Source organism: Papio anubis, chromosome 5 (assembly GCF_008728515.1).
Source record: "Papio anubis isolate 15944 chromosome 5, Panubis1.0, whole genome shotgun sequence".
In the NCBI taxonomy this organism is placed as follows: Eukaryota; Metazoa; Chordata; class Mammalia; order Primates; family Cercopithecidae; genus Papio; species Papio anubis.
In genome coordinates this window covers 74,942,129-74,960,910 of record NC_044980.1, presented here as the reverse complement: position 1 = coordinate 74,960,910, position 18,782 = coordinate 74,942,129, and the positions used below count along the sequence as shown (strand labels likewise).

The following is an 18,782-nucleotide window of genomic DNA, read 5'->3' as shown; positions in this document are numbered from 1 at the left end:
GAAATGAATATACTTGCAGGTAAATCTTTGTGTACTCAAATATTTTATGAGTACTTATATGCAATTTACTTTGATTAAAATTATTGCATCAAAAAATAAGATGTATAAATAGAGGGATCAACATAAAATAAAGCACAGCAAAATGTTAATGGTAGACTTTAGGTGGTTTAAGTATATAGATATTCACTGCAAAATTCTTTCAACTTTTCCATATGTTTCAAATTTATTGGGAAATGTTGGAAATGAAAAATGTTGAAAAAAATTACATTTTATGAGGCTAAATTCCTAGAATTGGACTAGATTATTCATAGTATGTGCACATCTTTAAACTTTGTGAAGTTAAAACATCAACCAGAAAGTGTCAGTTCCCTCACACTGTCAACACCACTTTTTAGTGCTTTTCAAATCTCTGCCAACTTGTTAGGCAAAAACTAGTAATTCATTTTTTAAATCATCATTTCTATGTTAATTTTTAAAACTTTTTTTAAGTTAATATATAATGAATTGAAAAGCTTCCTAATATGCTTGGCTTCAAATTTGATGTTGGTTATTGGAACCATGAAGCAGTAATCAAGATTCAAGCACCCATCTGGGGGCACTTAGCTTATTACCAAGCACAATACTCTCAAGAATAACTTGCAAACCAAATTATAAATAGGTGAAAGTTACTTGCAGGCCAGCATCATATACAGGCAAGGGGGCTGATGTCTGATTGGCAAATGGGCCTGATTTAACATGTTCTGGGAAACAGTTCTTCCTGCACAAAAAAAAAAGTCACCTCTTTCATTTTCCCAGGATGCTCAGAATTCAAACACTAGTGATTTCTTCTTTTGTGTTGAAATAATTAGGTCCTCACCAATCCTCTTTGAAAAGTCAAGTATTCTATTTCAATATGAGTGCCATATAATTGTGGTGCTTCCATAGGATGGAATGGAATGGAGTCACTATAGAGAACTATGGAAATCTGCATGTACTGACATGGAAAGATGTCCGTGATATACTTGTTCATTGAAAAAAAAAAAAAAAACAAGTATGTATATGTGTGTACATGATAGAAATATGTGAAAGGATACTTACTAAAATGTTACCAGTGGTAAACTACTGAAGGACATATGGGACATTTTAAAATCCTTTTTATATATTTCTCTATTATTTATTTTTATAATGGGCATATACAATTTTTTTCACAAGAAATACAATAAGGTTGTTTGCATTTCAATAAAAAGAAAATTGAAAATATCTCAGAAAACCACTCAGTCATTAGTACCATAATAAAATTTGGTTTAGCAAGATTTTCAAGTCAAGGTTAAAGTCTCCTAAGGAATAAGATCCAGATTCAACATATTTTCAAGGGAAAAGGGAATAAAGGCAGAGCAGGCAAAAAGGTCTCCAATCAAGTATTAAGCAGCCTGGGGCTAGGGCTATATTATCTTCAGGGAATTTTACTTGGAAAAAATAAATAAATAGACAACAGAGGCATCTGTGGTATTCAGGTCCAAGAGAAACCAAAAGTATGACGGCTCACTACAATCTGGAGTCAGAGTGGATCTTCTATAACTTTACCACAATTCTTGCTTTCAGTATTACATAGGAAAATACCTCCTTCTCCTGCTACAACAGGCCCAGGATCCAATGGCAACTGGATATCTCTCCAATGGGAAGAAGTTTAAAGTTTTTAAAATATTTACTTAACAGAATTAAAGTATTTTATTTCAATATGAGTGCGATATAATTGTGGTGCTTCCATAGGATGGAATGCAATGGATTCATTAAAGCATACATTTTTAAATGTATACTTTATGGAGACTGAAAAGAAGAGCATGACACATTAAACTACTCACCTCCATGGGAGGACATGTCTGTCCATGGGTAGATGCTCCTGGATGTGACATCACAGACCCACTCTTAATTTGAAAGTGTATTTTGCACATGTAGCCATCAGAACAGTCCTGTGTTTCACCACCAAAAAATATATAAGAAAAAGTCAATTATTTTAAGAATTCATCATTTTAACAACCACTTCCCATAAGTTCCAAACTGATCAGTGAAAAACTAAATGTACTAAATGAGATGAGACTATATGGATAAAGAGACTAGTCCAACACCCTGCACATAGTAAGTACTCAATAAATGCAAGTTTTATTCTCCTACCTTTCTTATTTATTAATGATGGTTCCCCCTCCTAGATTAAATCTTTCCCTTTTTTTCCTCACTAGTCCATAGCACCAAGATCACAGAACAAAAATTAAGCTTATAGAAATAGCTTGTCACATAATTAATATTGATTTTCATGGCCTACCCATAGAGAACAATTTCAGGACTTGCAATAGATCTCAAAGCTGCAAGACAGCTTCCATTTCAATTTCTTTCTCACGGCAAGATCTCTATGAAAATGTCCCAGAAAGGTAATTATGCATCTCAGCAACTGCCTGAGCACCTCCAGGAACTTGGGCTTGTTACTCCCTTACACAGCGGCCATTTCCATTTTAGTGCATTGTACATTAAGAAAGTTTTGTCCTGTATTTCACATCCTTTAACTTTAACTTACTTAGTTCTGCCCTCTGAAGTCTAATCCCTTTTCCACACAGCTGTTCTTCCAAGAGCTGAAGAAATGACCACCATATGCAAATACTCCTTACAAGATATGGCTTCTGAGCCCTTTACCAGTATTTGTCTCCTGCTTCTTGTACTTGCTCTTAAATACACTAATGAATGATGTTCATCTAATTGTGGCCAGTTCCATTTTTTTAAGGTAACACTTGTTTGAATTCAATAAAATCATGTGTAAGAATATAATACCTCCCCAAGCACAAACATACATGCCAATAAATATTAATTCCCCACCAAATTGTCATACCAACATTTACATTTTAATAGAATTAAAATAACAATAAGGACTAACGGGTTAATCTTCCTATAAGAAGAGGGAAATTTGGATGCAGTGACACAAACAGGGAAGAAAGCCATGTGAAGATGAAGACTGGAGCCACCGCTCCAGTCTTCTAGCATCTAGGAGCTAAAGAATGCCAAGGATTGCCGTCAGCCACTGGAAGCTAGAAGCAGTAAGGAATAGTCCTTCCCTAGAGCCTCTGGTGGGAGCAGGACCCTGCCAACATCTTGATTTCAGACTTCTTACCTCCAAAACTGTGAGAGAATAAATTTCTGTTACTTTAAGTCTGTGGTACCTTGTTACAACATACCTAGGAAACTAATACAGTAACTCTATTTTTTGAGACACTTGGCAGCACCTTAAGAATGCCTCCCAGTAAGTTGTGCTGACAAACTGCCAGCTCTCACTCATGGGGCTGCACTGGCTAGTTGTTGTCAGCACCAGTTTTGATTGGTTGGATCCAACTCATTCTGATTGGTTGATGCCTCTGTCACAGGTTGTTAAATATTTTTAATATCATTCCCGCCTGGAAAGTAGGCCATCAGATATCCAATACTGTCATTTTTAATTATTTCATTAAGGATATCCATTTTGTAGATGGAATTACTGTTTTAAATTCCAGCTCTACACTATCTCACCACAAAGCAGATCCTGTAATGGTCTTCCACCATTGAAATCTTTGTATTTAGAAAAATGTAAATTTAACATTGGCTTAAACTGAGAAAGATATATGTAGTGACTGTTGTCATTGCCACTTTCACATCAAACATCAATTCTTCCTTCTTTTGGAGCAGTACTAATTGCTCCTCTAAGGAACCATTTCCTGATTGAGAAGGGAATGGTTCCTTAGAGGAGCATTGGCTACTGTTCCACTAATTACAGCTCCAGGGATAGACACAGGTCTCCAATCTTGCCAATCAGTACTGCTGGCCTCAGAGACTCTGGAGGACAAATGATCTACAATCACAGCCAATAGGATGAAATTCGGGATTTGGTTTGGGGGGTTTGGGAAAGATGGCTGTTCTCTTTTCCACTAGGTTTGAGCCAGACAGACCACAAAAAAAGAAAAAGAAAAAAAAAAAAAAAAAACTGGCAGGCATCATGTAATTGCTCCGCAACTCAGAGGAAAGCAAGACCATGAGATGCAGAGAAACCAGATTCTGACTACATTATTTATACCAACCATATCTGAAACTAGTTCTACCTCAGATTTTTCAATTACATGTCCCCAAAACGTCCCTTCTTTGCTTCACCCAATGGGTTGGGTTTTCTGTCACTTGCAACCAAAATAATTTTGCTATTTAGTAACATAAATTGTATTTAACAGCTTAAAAATAGAAGATTTCTATTGTATTGTCAATCTCACTGTGATAGATAATCAATAGTTGATTATATAAAAGATTTACCATATACAGTTATGCATCACTTAACAGCAGGAATACCTTCTGAGAAACGTCATTGGGCTATTTTATCATTGTACAAACATCATAGACTGTGTTTACACAAACCCAAATGGTATGGCCTCCTACATAGGTAGGCTATATGACATAGTTGCTTGCTCCTAGGCTGCAAACCTGTACAGCATGTTACTGTATTAATTGCAGGCAATTGTAACAAAATGGTAAGTATTTCTGTATCTAAGCATATCTAAACAAAGAAAATGTACAGCAAAAATACAGTATTATAATCTTATGGGAACATTGTACATGTGCTCTGCCCTTGACCAAAATGTCACTATGCAGCATGACTATACAGTAAAACTATAATAGCACGTGTTTGTGAGAAAAATTACTCAAAGTCTGCAATTTCAAAATGATCTAGCCACAGAGATAAAAACCGAAACTCTCAGGATATTCAGAGAACACAGAGCTGCAGTGTGTGTACTAAATATAATTCATTAAATGAGGGTAACTGCTCTATTTTTTATTTTTCTATACCTGAGCCCTGATCACACAACCTCCTCTTAAGAGAACATAAAATTTAGTAAAATTCTAATTAGAATGCAAAATACATCTCCTTTGACATTAAAAGAGGTGAGTCAAAAATTCTTGTGCACCTATGTTATAAAATCTAAATAAATTATCTGGTCTCTTTCCCAATGAGTTAAGATAAAGGATATGTCACTTTCAATATTGCTTATAATTTGAGGAATTTACTTACATTTTAGGTAATTTCTAAAACCATTTTTTATTATCGATAGGGAGGTACACTGGGTTTTTTGCTCTATATTTGGTAGTGGTGATTTTTTCTTCAGTATCAATCTTTTCAGTCAAGATTAGCCTTGAAAAATTAAATATAGAGTTTTTTGGATTTTGATTTCCCTTTAAACACTTCCACAGAACTAGGTCTTTCTCCTACTTTGTTTTAATTTAAGGCAGAAAAATATGTTTTGTTCTTCACTGTTGAAGGATGCTTTTTTAGAGACAAGGAAACTCAAAAGCATGAGGACCACCACTCTGTGTCAGCCCTGCAGTCATCTAGCCCAGTAAACGATGTTAACTCAAATTTCCCCTTGGCAATGAAGTTTTCCTGACCGTTTCACTTAACACTCCTCTCTAGTTTCTCTGCATTCTTTTTGTACTTATCATAGCTTACACTTGAACATTTAACTCTTCTTTAATTTTTTTAACATTTGTTAGTTTTATTTCTCCCACTAGATCATAAGCTCAGGGCCTAGGCCTCCATTCTCTAAAGGATGACAGGGTCTTTATAGGATCCAGATTCCATTCCACGTAAAAACCTGATCCAGATAGAGTCTGAAAACATCCTGGACAAGCATGAGAGGATTTAAGAACAAAGGGAACCTTCAAGTTTATCCAATTCAAGCCTCTCATTTTAGAGATAAGAGGGTGAAGAACTAAAGCACTTCTAAGAAACTTATCTTACACTAATTAGTTGGAGGCAGAGCAGGAATTGGAAAGCGGATCTCTTGACCTGAGTATTCTTTCTAGTACACTAAGCAAATTCTGCAAGAGAGCAGGACCATGGCTTATTGACTCTCGTGGACTGGTGTGGGCCAGTGCTTTGCACTTTAAATAACAAACTCAAGCCACTCAAGTGTGGTCTTGGGACCAGTCACAGCATGAGCTGCGAGCTTATTAAGACAGACATGCAGAATTTCAAGCCCCACCCCAGACCTCCTGATTCGGCATTTAAAACATAATCTCTAAAAAGAGCCCACATTGCCAAGACAATCCTAAGCCAAAAGAACAAAGCTGGAGGCATCACGCTACCTGACTTCAAACTATACTACAAGGCTACAGTAACCAAAACAGCATGGTACTGGTACCAAAACAGAGATATAGACCAATGGAACGGAACAGAGTTCTCAGAAATAATATCACACATCTACAACCATCTGATCTTTGACAAACCTGACAAAAACAAGAAATGGAGAAAGAATTTCTTATTTAATAAACAGTGCTGGGAAAACTGGCTAGTCATAAGTAGAAAGCTGAAACTGGATCCCTTCCTTATACCTTACACAAAAATTAATTCAAGATGGATTAGAGACTTAAATGTCAGACCTAAAGCCATAAAAACCCTAGAAGAAAACCTAGGCAATACCATTCAGGCCATAGGCATGGGCAAGGACTTCATGTCTAAAACACCAAAAGCAATGGCAACAAAAGCCAAAATTGACAAATGGGATCTAATTAAACTAAAGAGCTTCTGCACAGCAAAAGAAACTACCATCAGAGTGAACAGGCAACCTACAGAATGGGAGAAAATGTTTGCAATCTACTCATCTGACAAAGGGCTAATACCTAGAACCTACAAAGAACTCAAACAAATTTACAAGAAAAAAACAAACAACCCCATCAAAAAGTGGGCAAAGGATATGAACAGACATTTCTCAAAAGAAGATATTTATGCAGCCAACAGACACATGAAAAAATGCTCATCATCACTAGCCATCAGAGAAATGCAAATCAAAACCACAACGAGATACCGTCTCACACCAGTTAGAATGGCGATCATTAAAAAGTCAGGAAACAACAGGTGCTGGAGAGGATGTGGAGAAATAGGAACACTGTTACACTGTTCGTGGGACTGTAAACTAGTTCAACCATTGTGGAAGACAGTGTGGCAATTCCTCAAGGATCTAGAACTAGAAATACCATTTGACCCAGCCATCCCATTACTGGGTATATACCCAAAGGATTATAAAGCATGCTGCTATAAAGACACATGCACATGTATGTTTATTGTGTCACTATTCACAATAGCAAAGACTTGGAACCAACCCAAATGTCCATCAATGACAGACTGGATTAAGAAAATGTGGCACATATACACCATGGAATACTATGCAGCCATAAAAAAGGATGAGTTCATGTCTCTTGTAGGGACATGGATGCAGCTGGAAACCATCATTCTCAGCAAACTATCACAAGAACAGAAAACCAAACCCACATGTTCTCACTCATAGGTGGGAACTGAACAATGAGAACACTTGGACACAGGAAGGGAAGTATCACACACTGGGGCCTGTTGTGGGGTGGGCGGAGCAGGGTGGGATAGCATTAGGAGATATATGTAATATAAATGACAAGTTAATGGGTGCAGCACACCAACAATGCACATGTATACATATGTAACAAACCTGCACATTGTGCACATGTACCCTAGAACATAAAGTATAATTAAAAAAAAAAAAAAAAAGCCTGCCAAATTCTAATCAAACTGAAAAAAAAAAAAACAAAACATAATCCCTAGGTGATTTGTATGCACATTTTGGAAGCACTGAGGCATGTACTGCAATCCCTGACTCAAAGAGACAGCAAAATGACTGCATGAACAATAGTCTCAATCTGAGCTGCACATTAGAACCACCTGTGGAGTTTTCAAAATGTTGTTGCTGGTGTCTCACCTCAGATCAATTAAGTTAGAATCTACCTAGCAGATTCCAGCACAGTAGCCAGAGTTGAGAACCACTGCGCTCAATTCCTTGGAGCCCCTCTTTTGTACTCAATAAACAGAGTCAATGAGGTAATCTGCAGCTACCTCAGGAGAGAAGTCCACAAGCAACTCAAGTCCTTCATGAACACCATAGCTCACCTGGAGTTCTCCAAATGCTAAAATCACCTCTGTTAATGCTCTCTTCTTGGAGCTTTGACCATGCTGAGACTGCCTTTGAAGTGGTCTTTACTACTGCCCCAAAAACTAACTTCTGGCAGCTTGGCCAGTCTTGACCTGCCCTGTGAAATTACCAGTAGTCTTGTAACTTAAAATTGTTCCATGTCCAGCTACACTTCAGCTATTAGGACTCCTTGCTGTCCATTCACTACAAAGCATGATGCTTCACTCTGTCACTGCAGAAGAGAAATTAATAAGAAATTTCCAGCTGTTATAACCCAGACAACACTAACTATAAAGAGAATACTTCCTCACAGCCAAAACTCTTCCAGTTATCTAAATAGAATGCCCTTCACCTAAGACCAAAATAAGAAATATTTAAATGAGAAAAAAAAAAAAACCTAAATGTGCTAGATGAAAATACAGGAGAACACATTTTTTAAAAATATGATAAAAACCCAGAAGCCATAAAAGACTGGTAAATTCTACTGCATGCAAATAAACTTAACACCATAAAGTCAAAAGACATATCAAAATGTGAAAAAGGATTTGTAGCTCATATCATAGAAAATAACTAATTTTTTTCAATATAAAATAGCTTTAATTTCCTCAAAATATAAATAGTTCCACCAAATCAACAGGAAGGGGTCCAACAGCCCAATAGGAAAATGAGCAAAGGATATACAGATAGTTTACTGAAGAGGAAATACACATAGATAAAAATATGTTCAATGTTAGCCATAAGAAAAATGCAAATTAAAAACTGTGATAACATTTTTTACCTATCAGATTGGCAAAGATCAAAAAGTATGAAAGGGACTATATAGACAAAGACATGGATAAAACAAGTAGGCACTCTCATACATTGCTGGGGCAGGGGAGTTTAAATTAGCATAAGATCCCTGAACAGCAGGTTGGCAAAAACTATCAAAATTTAAAATGCACACAACTTGGACCCAGAAATGTTACTTCCAAGAATTTACCTTATAGATATAGTCACATATGTAGTAAATAAAATTCATACAAATGATTATTAACATATTATTTTAATAGTATAAGGTTGGAAACAACCTAAATTTTCATCAGTGACATTATTTTATATCCAAATAATGGGATAGTATGTAACCACAAAAAATAATGAATGAGTTCTGTAAATGTTAAGTAATGACCAAGACAGATCATTAAGTTATTTTTTAAAGTGCAGAACAGTATGAATATATGTATGCTACCATATGCTTAAATGTAAGTGTAAGCATATGGTACATGTTGCGTGTATACTGAATGTATCTGGAAAGACACTCAAGACCATGGTATCGGTGGCAAACTCTAAAGGTCTGAGTAAGAAAAGTGGAAGGGTTAGAAAGGACACTTAACTTTTTAATGTAAAACCCCTTTTGCGCCTATAAATACATGAATACATGGCACTTCATTTTAAACAAATAATTAATTGCCCTTTGCACATATGCCTCCAGCCCACCACATTGCCAGAGTAGATTCCAATCTTGAACTTTTAAGGAGAAAATGTCCTATGCATCTTATAGAATCCAAGAGAGACAAGCAAGTTTTCTAGTGTAGTGCCGATTGCATTTTGGATGGAGATCTAAAGATTTCCTGATAGAACACGTTTGGGTCTGTTTTAGTACAAGCTGTCATAGGGCTATGCCACCCAGCAAGCTACGTTATGCCTGCTGGAATCCAGCTAACAAAGTAATTATAGGGCTTCTGTTGCTGAGTTTAACAAGATCTTCTCTAGACACATCTAAAAGAAAATCGGTGGTTATCTAAGGGTCTCAGCTCTACTTCAGAATAAGGCATTTCATACACGACTTCAACTCAAGTTAACTGCCCGGAATGATCAACTGCAGGAAGGGCTTGACAAGTCCATTAAGGAGGAAGACAACTGAAGTTTCTAGGTCAATGCCAGCACTGATCAAACAAGGCCTTCAAGGTCAGTGGAGCCCTGAGGAATAGGCCAAACCTAGGCCACAGATCTCAAGTGACTATTCTTTGCTGCTGTAGAAGATCAAACCAATACTATCAGTAGCTGCTCAAAACTTATTAACCTTGGGGTAAAAAGAAGAAAGTAAAAACTACTGCTAAGTAGCAAAGTTTACACTAGATAGGTCGGACATTAAACCAATATCCATCCATTTGTTAAAGGCAAAGGTAAGTAATGCAGGCAAGGAACTGTTATGGATGTAGAAGATCCTCCAGAACACAATGCTGAATGTGTTAATACGACTCCTCCCCACACCTCAAACATCCACCCAATCCCGGTAACACTGACTTCAGTTTCTCATAGTGTTACACCTTCAGATGCATGAGAGGATCCTGGCTAGGGTGAACTCTGATGCCTCTGGTTATGTTACATACAAAGGTAAGTTTGTACAAAGAGTGACCAGCTGTAGTCAAAGTGATTCATCAGTAACTGCTAGCCTCCGGCTCATTTAGACAAAAACTCAAGAATGAAAGAAAATAAGGAGATAATACATTCGATCTTTGATAAAGAAATTTGCACATCTTTAATTTTCCCTTGGTCCTGTAGTATTTTGGGATTTATTAAACATGACACCATCATTAATTAAATAGTCCATCCACACCTCAGAACTTCCTGGGGGAAAGGGCTGGAGATACATCTCAGATACTAAATTCCACTTAAGGAAGCTGAGCCTATCCTTCTGGGAAAGAATTAAGCCTTCTGGATGTGTTCAGCCCAATAGAGGCTAGTACGCCCTGATTCACCGTCTCCATGGTATAATCCACAATTATTACTTTCACTTGTGTGACCTAATTTGTGAATCCCTACTGAACACATTTGTTAACTAGCTGGGAATTAAACCACAGAAAAACACTGTGACACTTGATTCTCTATTGGTGGTTTTCTGACTGTGCACAGTTTAAAAGAGCTTTTTTAGTGTGGTCATGGTATGAAACTAAAAGAGAGTTCGTAGAATTGTTTTTTTAAGACATAGGGTCTTACTCTGTCACCCAGGCTAGAGACCAGCGGCATGATTACAGCTCACTGTAGCTTCCAACTCCTGGGCCCAGGCCATCTTCCTGCCTCAGTCTCTTAAGTAGGTAGGACTATAGGCACATGCTGCCACATCTGGCTGATTTTTTCTTTTTTCTTTTTTTTGTAGAGATGGGGTCTTGCTATGTTGCCTAGGCTGGTCTCAAACTCCTGGCCTCAAACAATCCTCCTGCCTCAACTTCCCAAAGTGCTGGGATTACAGGTGTAAGCCACCACACCCAGCCAAGAATTTGTAGGATTCTGACTTGAAATAGTCTCTATCAATCAGTAGTGTGACAGAGGATTATACCACCTTCAAAGGATTATATCATCTATTATAGTATAGAGAATTATACCCCCTATTACACTACTTATTTCTGCAATGAATCCTGTTTGTATAAACAGACTCATTATATACTTTATTAGGTTTAAATTTATAATCAACCTATAAACAAAGCACAGAGGACTAAATTATAGTTACTGAATAGAATCTAAATATTATAAATCTTGATGATGTAAAAATAATAATATAATCAAAAATCAGAAAGAAGAATAGGAAGGAATGTGGGAGGCAGAAGTAATACACAAAATTCTTCTATTATAGCAGGAATCAATAGTTATTGTCCAAAGATGAGAAATCAGGAAGGAGAAATATATTACTTAAAGTTACAGGGGTAACCATGAGAATAACTGAAGGATTATTCATAATCAATAGGGGTTCCATTAAACAAATTAAAATCATCCATACAATGGAATACTACATAGCTATTATAAATAATAAGGTAATTCTGTATATGCTCACAAAGAAAGATGTCAATGGTATGTTACGCGGAAAAAGTAAGTTACAGAACAACGATGCCATTTATATAAACACATATAAATATGTATAAATATATTTATATGTGCATAGAAAACAAACTACAGAATTGGGTCAGAGGAGAAGGAGGGAAAGATTTTTCATCTTTACGTATCTATGTATTATTAAAAATTTTTAAATGAAATCATGTGTTATTTTTTCTTGTAGAAATAAAATAAAGACCCAATCCACGAAAGAAAAAGTAACAGTGCACTAGGGAGACAGATCTAAACCAGGAGTAAGAAAACTTCATTAAAACTTTCCGTTCACTCTGTGATAAATATGATTCTAAGAACCATGAAGTGTTAAACTAATTTTTCTTTTTATTGTCTTTCCTTTTTGAACTCACTCTGTAGTTACTAACCCAAAATGGGGCCCATACTTCTTTCTTAGGTTACTACCTAATTACAGCACGCCTTCACTCTGTTTTTCAAGTAAACATTTTTTGATGCCACTTAGGGCTTTCCATTTTCAATGCCATTCAATAATGCCACAACTGTGCTCACTTGTATAAGAAGTTACTTTTCTTACAATATTCCTACTCCCTTTTCCTGGAAGCTCTCAAACCTACTAAGTCCCCCTTCTTTTCACCTCCAGCACCTTCCTGACTTCCTAGATGAGTAGTATAACACAGCTTCACCATCCCTGTAATGCAGGTCAGAGCACAGCAAGGACAGAGGCCCCAAGGAATAAGTGGCAGAAAAAATCAGCCACTTGTCAGGCTAGAAAAGAAGGTTACAGGGGGGAATTTGGTGACCTGATGTGGGGAGAAGCACACATGCATATGTGTTTACATATTCTTCCACAGCCTGTTTATCAAACACAAGTTTTTAAAGAATGATTACAGTTTAAACGATGCTAAGTCTCTTCCCCTTCTTAGAGCCAAAGCATCAAAAGTAAGTTTAAACATACTAGTTCTGTTTTCCTTATTAATTACTTTAACAGATATCTCCACAATGTTAGGTTTCACTGTTAAGCATTTTCTTTTCCCTTTTTCATTTTTTAATAATAGTTTGTTGTCGAGTTTTCCAACTTGCCCATTTTGAGTTTTCAATTTTCAGTTCGTAGACGTGAGACCATCATATGTGCCCTCATACTTTTTATTAAACAATTTGGTTTTGGCTCTCAGAATGTTCCTGCTTATTTGTGCAAGGGGAATGGCCAACGGATATTATAACTGATTGGAGGGGACATGGGGGGCCTGCTGTCGAAAGCTATTTTTTTCTCTCTTTGTTCCTGCTTCCAATTTAAGTTTGGAGACATTTTGCTATATTATGTTTGTTTGTTCACTGAATTGTTCTTAAAGGCTTAGTTTTGCTTTTCCAATATTGTAGATAAAATTTTTTTTAAAAAGTACAGATGACCTAAATAATGGCCTTCTTCATCTTGATTTCTGGATTTAAAGTTACTCCCAATCTTATTCCTTTCATAAATTGTTTTTTAAACCATTGGCTGTTTTATGAAAATTACTCAAGAGAATTAAGAGATTAAAGTAATTTTATACTTTATTAAATGGAAAGAAATTTGATAGTACTGATGGTAGAAAAATTATCAGGGTAGCAAGCTGTCACTCTGATTTCAAAGCACTACCCTTGCAAAGCAATACAAATAATTTATTAACTTTCTCAGTTTTTAGTGAAATGAAAGATGCCTGAGCTTAAGCAGTTTAACTCCTCAGAAAAGGATCCTGCTACAGGGTCAAGAGAAGAACAGGGGAAGTGAGAAAGGCCTCCCTGGGATGGGCTGTACAAAGTACCACAAAGTGGTGGCTTAAAACAACAAACGTTTGCTTTCTCACAGCTCTGGAGGCTAGAAATTGGAAATCAAGGAGTTGGCAGGGCCATGCTCTCTCTTTAGGCTGTTGCCTCTTCCTAGATTCTGGTTGCTGCCAACTTGGAAACATATTACTCCAGTCTCTGCTTCTGTCTTTACACAGCCTTCTACCCTGTATGTCTGGGTCTCTGTGGCCAAATTTCCCTCTTCTTATGAGGATACCAGTCGTATTGGATTTAGGACTCACCCTAATCCAGTATGACTTCATCTTAATTTGACTACATCTTCAAAGACCCCATTTCCAAATAAGGTCACATTCACAGGTTCTAGGTGGACATGAATTTGGGGAGACATTAGTCAACTCAATACAGTTAGAAAGGCAGGAAGAGGTAGGAGAAACGCAGCCTCATAGCTGTCTCATCTAACCTGGAGACAGCTCGCACAGCAGAACAGCTGAGGTAGGACAGAGTTGATGGCCAGTGCTTTAGAAGCTGTTCCAGCCTGGGGACAATAGGCCAGATTCTTAGTGCTACTGCTGGAAACCAAAAGGGCTTTACCCAAGAATGAGACAGAGGGTACTAACAGCTTTGAGAGAAGGCTGCATGGTAGTACAATCACTGCTTTTTATCCACAGAGCATGGATATGGTGAGATTGAAAACTTTACTAAGGTCATTCTGCTTGCCAAAAAGAACATTCAATATTTACTTCTTGGATCAGTACCAGACCCGTGGCAAACTCACATAGTCAGCAGAGAGGAGGGACAAGAAGGGAAGACAAGGAAGGAGAGAGGGAGGATATAATCCACTCAGCCTTTTTTGTTAATGTAACAGAAGTTTCTTGACATATTTCCCAGAATGAGTTACAATCTCTGCCCTCCTAGTCATTTCCATTCCAAGCCTGTGAAGGTTTAAAGCTCTTATACTGAAATCCCTCCTTCTCTGTCATCTATCAGAACTCCTGCTTCCCATAGCTTAGCATTAATGTCTCAGAAAAAGGAAGAAAGCTGTTGCCTCTGCATCAAGACAGAAGCATACAATACAACAGCAGAAGGAGGAGAAGCACATCACCTCACTCCATCCCCAGGCATACAAACCTTAGGGAATCTTCCTTAAATATCTCCTCTCCTTCAGTTCCATGAGTTGATCATGTTCTCCCACTGCTGTGTTCCTAATTTTAAGGTCAAAAACAGCCGACCTTAAACTGATGACCAATAATGTCTTAATCTAAAATTTATATTTATTAATTTTACACATCACATAAATGGGATATCCTTCAAATACTTCTGTATTAAGTGTTTCTTTGGCCAACCAGCCATAATTAGAATAACCAAATAGACATACCCTCCCACATTACACAACTAGAAAACCAAATATAAAATATAAAATTGGAGTTTTCAAACATTGAACACGGGCAGTGCAGAACAGTGATCTCTGAGAGAAGAGAAATAAACAAGGTGAGCCTGATAAGTATCCCCGCTAGAGAAAGTTTCTACGCCACAGTACAGGGATAGGATATCCAGACAGAGCCCTGAGTATTACCAACTTGGAGAGACAGAGTTCAGAATTTGGAGAAACAGACTGACAAGAATCTGTGCAGCAGAGTACAAGGGAGGAACTGAAAGAAAGAATTCTCAAGATCCTCAGAGGAGCCTTTCGTGAGTCTTTCACTAAGTAGTAATCTGCACATGGACGTGAAGAAACTACTGATACCTAGCAAGAAACAGTAAAAAGAAGTATGCAGCACAATCCTCAGAATGCACCTAGGGCTAGGAATAGTTCACATTCCCACCAGTGAGAATAGAAAACCATCCTAACATGCACAGCAATGAGTAGCATCCTCAGAAAGTAAATGCCTTAGTTGTGGTCCAAATTAGACCTAGTCTAAAGGCTGTTCAGGACTTGCTGTCGCAAATCAACGCTTGAAAGAATCAAACCAATTCCAAGGATCTTCATCACATTCCAGAAAAAGTCTGAAAATATCTAAATGAAAAAAAAAAAAAATCCAGCACTCACAATGTCTGGCTTTCAATTTAAAAATTAACACGCATGAGAAGAAATAGGTAAATATGACTGAAACAGGAAGGAAAATCAGTCAATAGAATTGAACCCAGAAATATAGAGGTGATAGAATTAGAGACCATGATATAGTTTGGATTTGTGTCTCCACCTAAATCTCATGTTGAATTAGAGGAGGAGTCTGGTGGGAGGTAAATGGATCACAGGGTTGGATTTTCCCCTTGCTGTTCTCATAATAGTGAGTGAGTTCTCACAAGATGTGATTGTTTAAAAGTGTGTGGCACTTCCCCCTTTGCTCACTCTCTCTCCTGTTCTGTCATTGTGAAGATGTGTCTGCTTCCCTTTCACCTTTCCCCATGACTGTAAGTTTCCTGAGGCCTCCCAGTCACGCTTCCTGGTAAGCCTGCAAACTGTGAGTCAATTAAGCCTCTTTTCTTTATAAATTACCCAGTCTCAGGTAGTTCTTTATAGCAGTGTGAGAACAGACTAATATAGAAAATTGGTACTACGAGAGTGGGGCACTGCTATAAAGATACCTGTAAACAGGGAAGCAACTTTGGAACCAAATAACAAGCAGAAGTTGGAACAGTTTGGAGGGCTCAGAAGAAGACAGGAAGATGTGGGAAAGTTTGGAACTTCCTATAGACTTGTTGAATGGCTTTTGTATAAAATGATGATAGTGATATGGATAATGGAGTTCAGGCTGAGGTGTTCTCAGCTGGAGATGAGGAACTTACTGGGAACCAGAGTAAAGATCATTCTTGCTATGTGTTAGCAAAGAGACTGGCAGCCTTTTGCCCATGCCCTAGAGATCTGTGAAACTTTGAACTTGAGAGAGATTATTTAGGGTATCTGGCAAGATAAATTTCTAAGCAGCAAAGTATTCAAGAGGTAACTTGGCTGTTTCTAAAATTGTATGCTCATATGTATGAAGAAAGAGATGGTCTGAAATTAAAATGTATATTTAAAAGGGAAGCAGAGCATAAAAGTTTGGAAAATTTGCAGCCCAACCATTGCTGTAGAAAAGAAAAATCCATTTTCCACGGAAGAATTCAAGCCAGCTGAAGAAATCTGCATAAGTAATGAGAAGCTGAATGTTAATAACCAAGACAATGGGGAAAAATGTCTCCAGGGTATTTCAGAGATCTTCAGGGCAGCCCATCCCATCACAGCCCTAGAGGCCTAGGAAGGAAAAATGGTTCTGTGAGCCAGGCCCAGGGCCCCACTGCTCTGTCCAGCCTCAGGATATGGCACCCTGTGTCCCAGCAGCTCCAGCTCCAGCTGTGGCTAAAAGGGGCCACGGTATAGCTAAGGCCATGGCTTCAGAGGGTGCAAATCCCAAACTTTGGCAGCTTCCATGTGATATTGGGCCTGCGGGTGCGCAGAAGGCAAGAACTGAGGTTTGGGAACCTACACCTAGGTTTCAGAGGATGTATGGAAATGCCTATATGTCCAGGCAGAAGTCTGCTGCAGGGCTGGAGCCCTCATGGAGCTCCTCTACTAGGACGGTGCAGAGGGAAAATGCGGGATTGGAGCCCCCACACAGAGTCCCCAGTGGAGCACTGTCAAGTGAACCTGTGAGAAGAGGGCCACTGTCCTCCATACCTCAGAATAGTAGATCCACCAAGAGCTTGCATCATGCACCAGGAAAAGCTGAAGGCACCCAAAACCAGCCAGGGAAAGCAGCCATGGGAGCTGTACCCTGAAGAGCCACAGAGGCAGAGCTGCCCAAAGCCATGGGAGCCCACCCCTTGCAATGAGCATGCCCAGGATATGAGACATGGAGTCAAAGGAAATTATTTTGGAGCTTTAATATTTAATGACCGCCCTGCTGGGTTTCAGACTTGCATGGGGACTGTAGCCCCTTTGTTTTGGCCAATTTCTCCCATTTAGAATGGGAGCATTTACCCAACGCCTGTATACCCATTGCATCTTAGAAGTAACTAGTTTTTTTATTTTATAAGCTCATAGGCAGAAGGGACTTACCTTGTCTTAGATGAGACTTTGGACTCTGCACTTTTGAATTAATGTTGAAATGAGTTAAGACTTGGGGACTGTTTAAAAAAGAGAATTATATTTTGCAATGTGAGAAGGACATGAGATTTGGGAGGGGTCAGGGTGGAATGATATGGTTTAGATTTGTATTCCCGCCCAAATCTCACGTCGAACTGGAGGAGGGGCCTGGTAAGAGGGGATTAGATCATGGGGGCAGATCTCCCCATTGCTTTTCTTGTGATAGTGAGTGAGTTCTCACAAAATCTGATGGTTTAAAAGTGTGTGGCAGTTCCCCCTTTACTCTTGCTCGCTCTCTCTCTCTCCTGCTCCACTATTGTGAAGATGTGCACGCTTCCCCCTAACCTTCTGCCATGACTGTAAGTTTCCTGAGACCTCCCAGTCATGCTTCCTGTTAAGCCTGCAGAACTGTGAGTCACTCAAACCTCCTCTCTTTATAAATTATCCAGTCTCGGGTAGTTCTTTACAGCAGTGTTATGAATGGACTAATACAGACCAGGACATGAAAACAGCTATCATAAATATACTCTTATATGGTCCAGAAAGTAGAAGAAAGCATGAGAATAATGAGTAGAAAAATAGAAGATATTAAAAAGACCCAAATCAAACTTCTAAAGATAAACAAAAAAAAATGCAATACTTAAACTGAAAAATATACTGGATATAATTAACAGGAGATTAGGGACTGCAGAAGGTAAACTTAGTGAATTTAGCAATAGAAACTATCTGAAATGAAACAGACCAAAAAAAAAACTGAAAAAATCAATTCAACATAGTGAGGTGTGAGACATAAGTGTCCTAAAAAAACATGTAATAGGAGTTCTAAGTATCATTTCTTATTTTATCAAACTTTAAACATATCAAAGATTTCTGGAGCTCATTTACCTAAAGCAATTCGCTGTATTTTCATATTTGTAATAAGTATTCATAAAAATAAATGTGTTTTACATACTATATGTTTAGATCTATTTCTGTGTCTTTTTAGGAGCCTTTTTCTATTTTCTTAATTTCCAGCATTTAAAGCTCTTATTACCAAATTACTCTAAGGTCTTTTATACTTGAAATAGACAAATGTTTGTTCCCAATTTTCAGGTATCACTGTTTTGACAAGAGGTAAATATGTGACAAATATCTCAAAAACATAG

General features: G+C 37.8%; 1 protein-coding gene across 11 annotated transcripts in view; it reads right to left on the bottom strand.

Annotated features, from left to right (window-relative positions):
* Nucleotides 1-18,782, bottom strand: part of ATG10 (autophagy related 10) — a 307,457-nt gene that overhangs the window by 198,221 nt on the left and 90,454 nt on the right. For 9 of the 11 annotated variants that reach the window (XM_021939516.2, XM_021939514.2, XM_009208715.4 and 6 more), the window contains one exon: nt 1,842-1,949. The exons of 1 other annotated variant lie outside the window; for it this stretch is intronic. In XM_021939516.2, the coding sequence (XP_021795208.1) occupies nt 1,842-1,949 (108 nt within the window). Of the gene's footprint in view, nt 1-1,841; nt 1,964-18,782 lie in introns of all 11 variants that reach the window. One more of the 11 variants, XM_009208722.4, reaches the window with a different exon arrangement.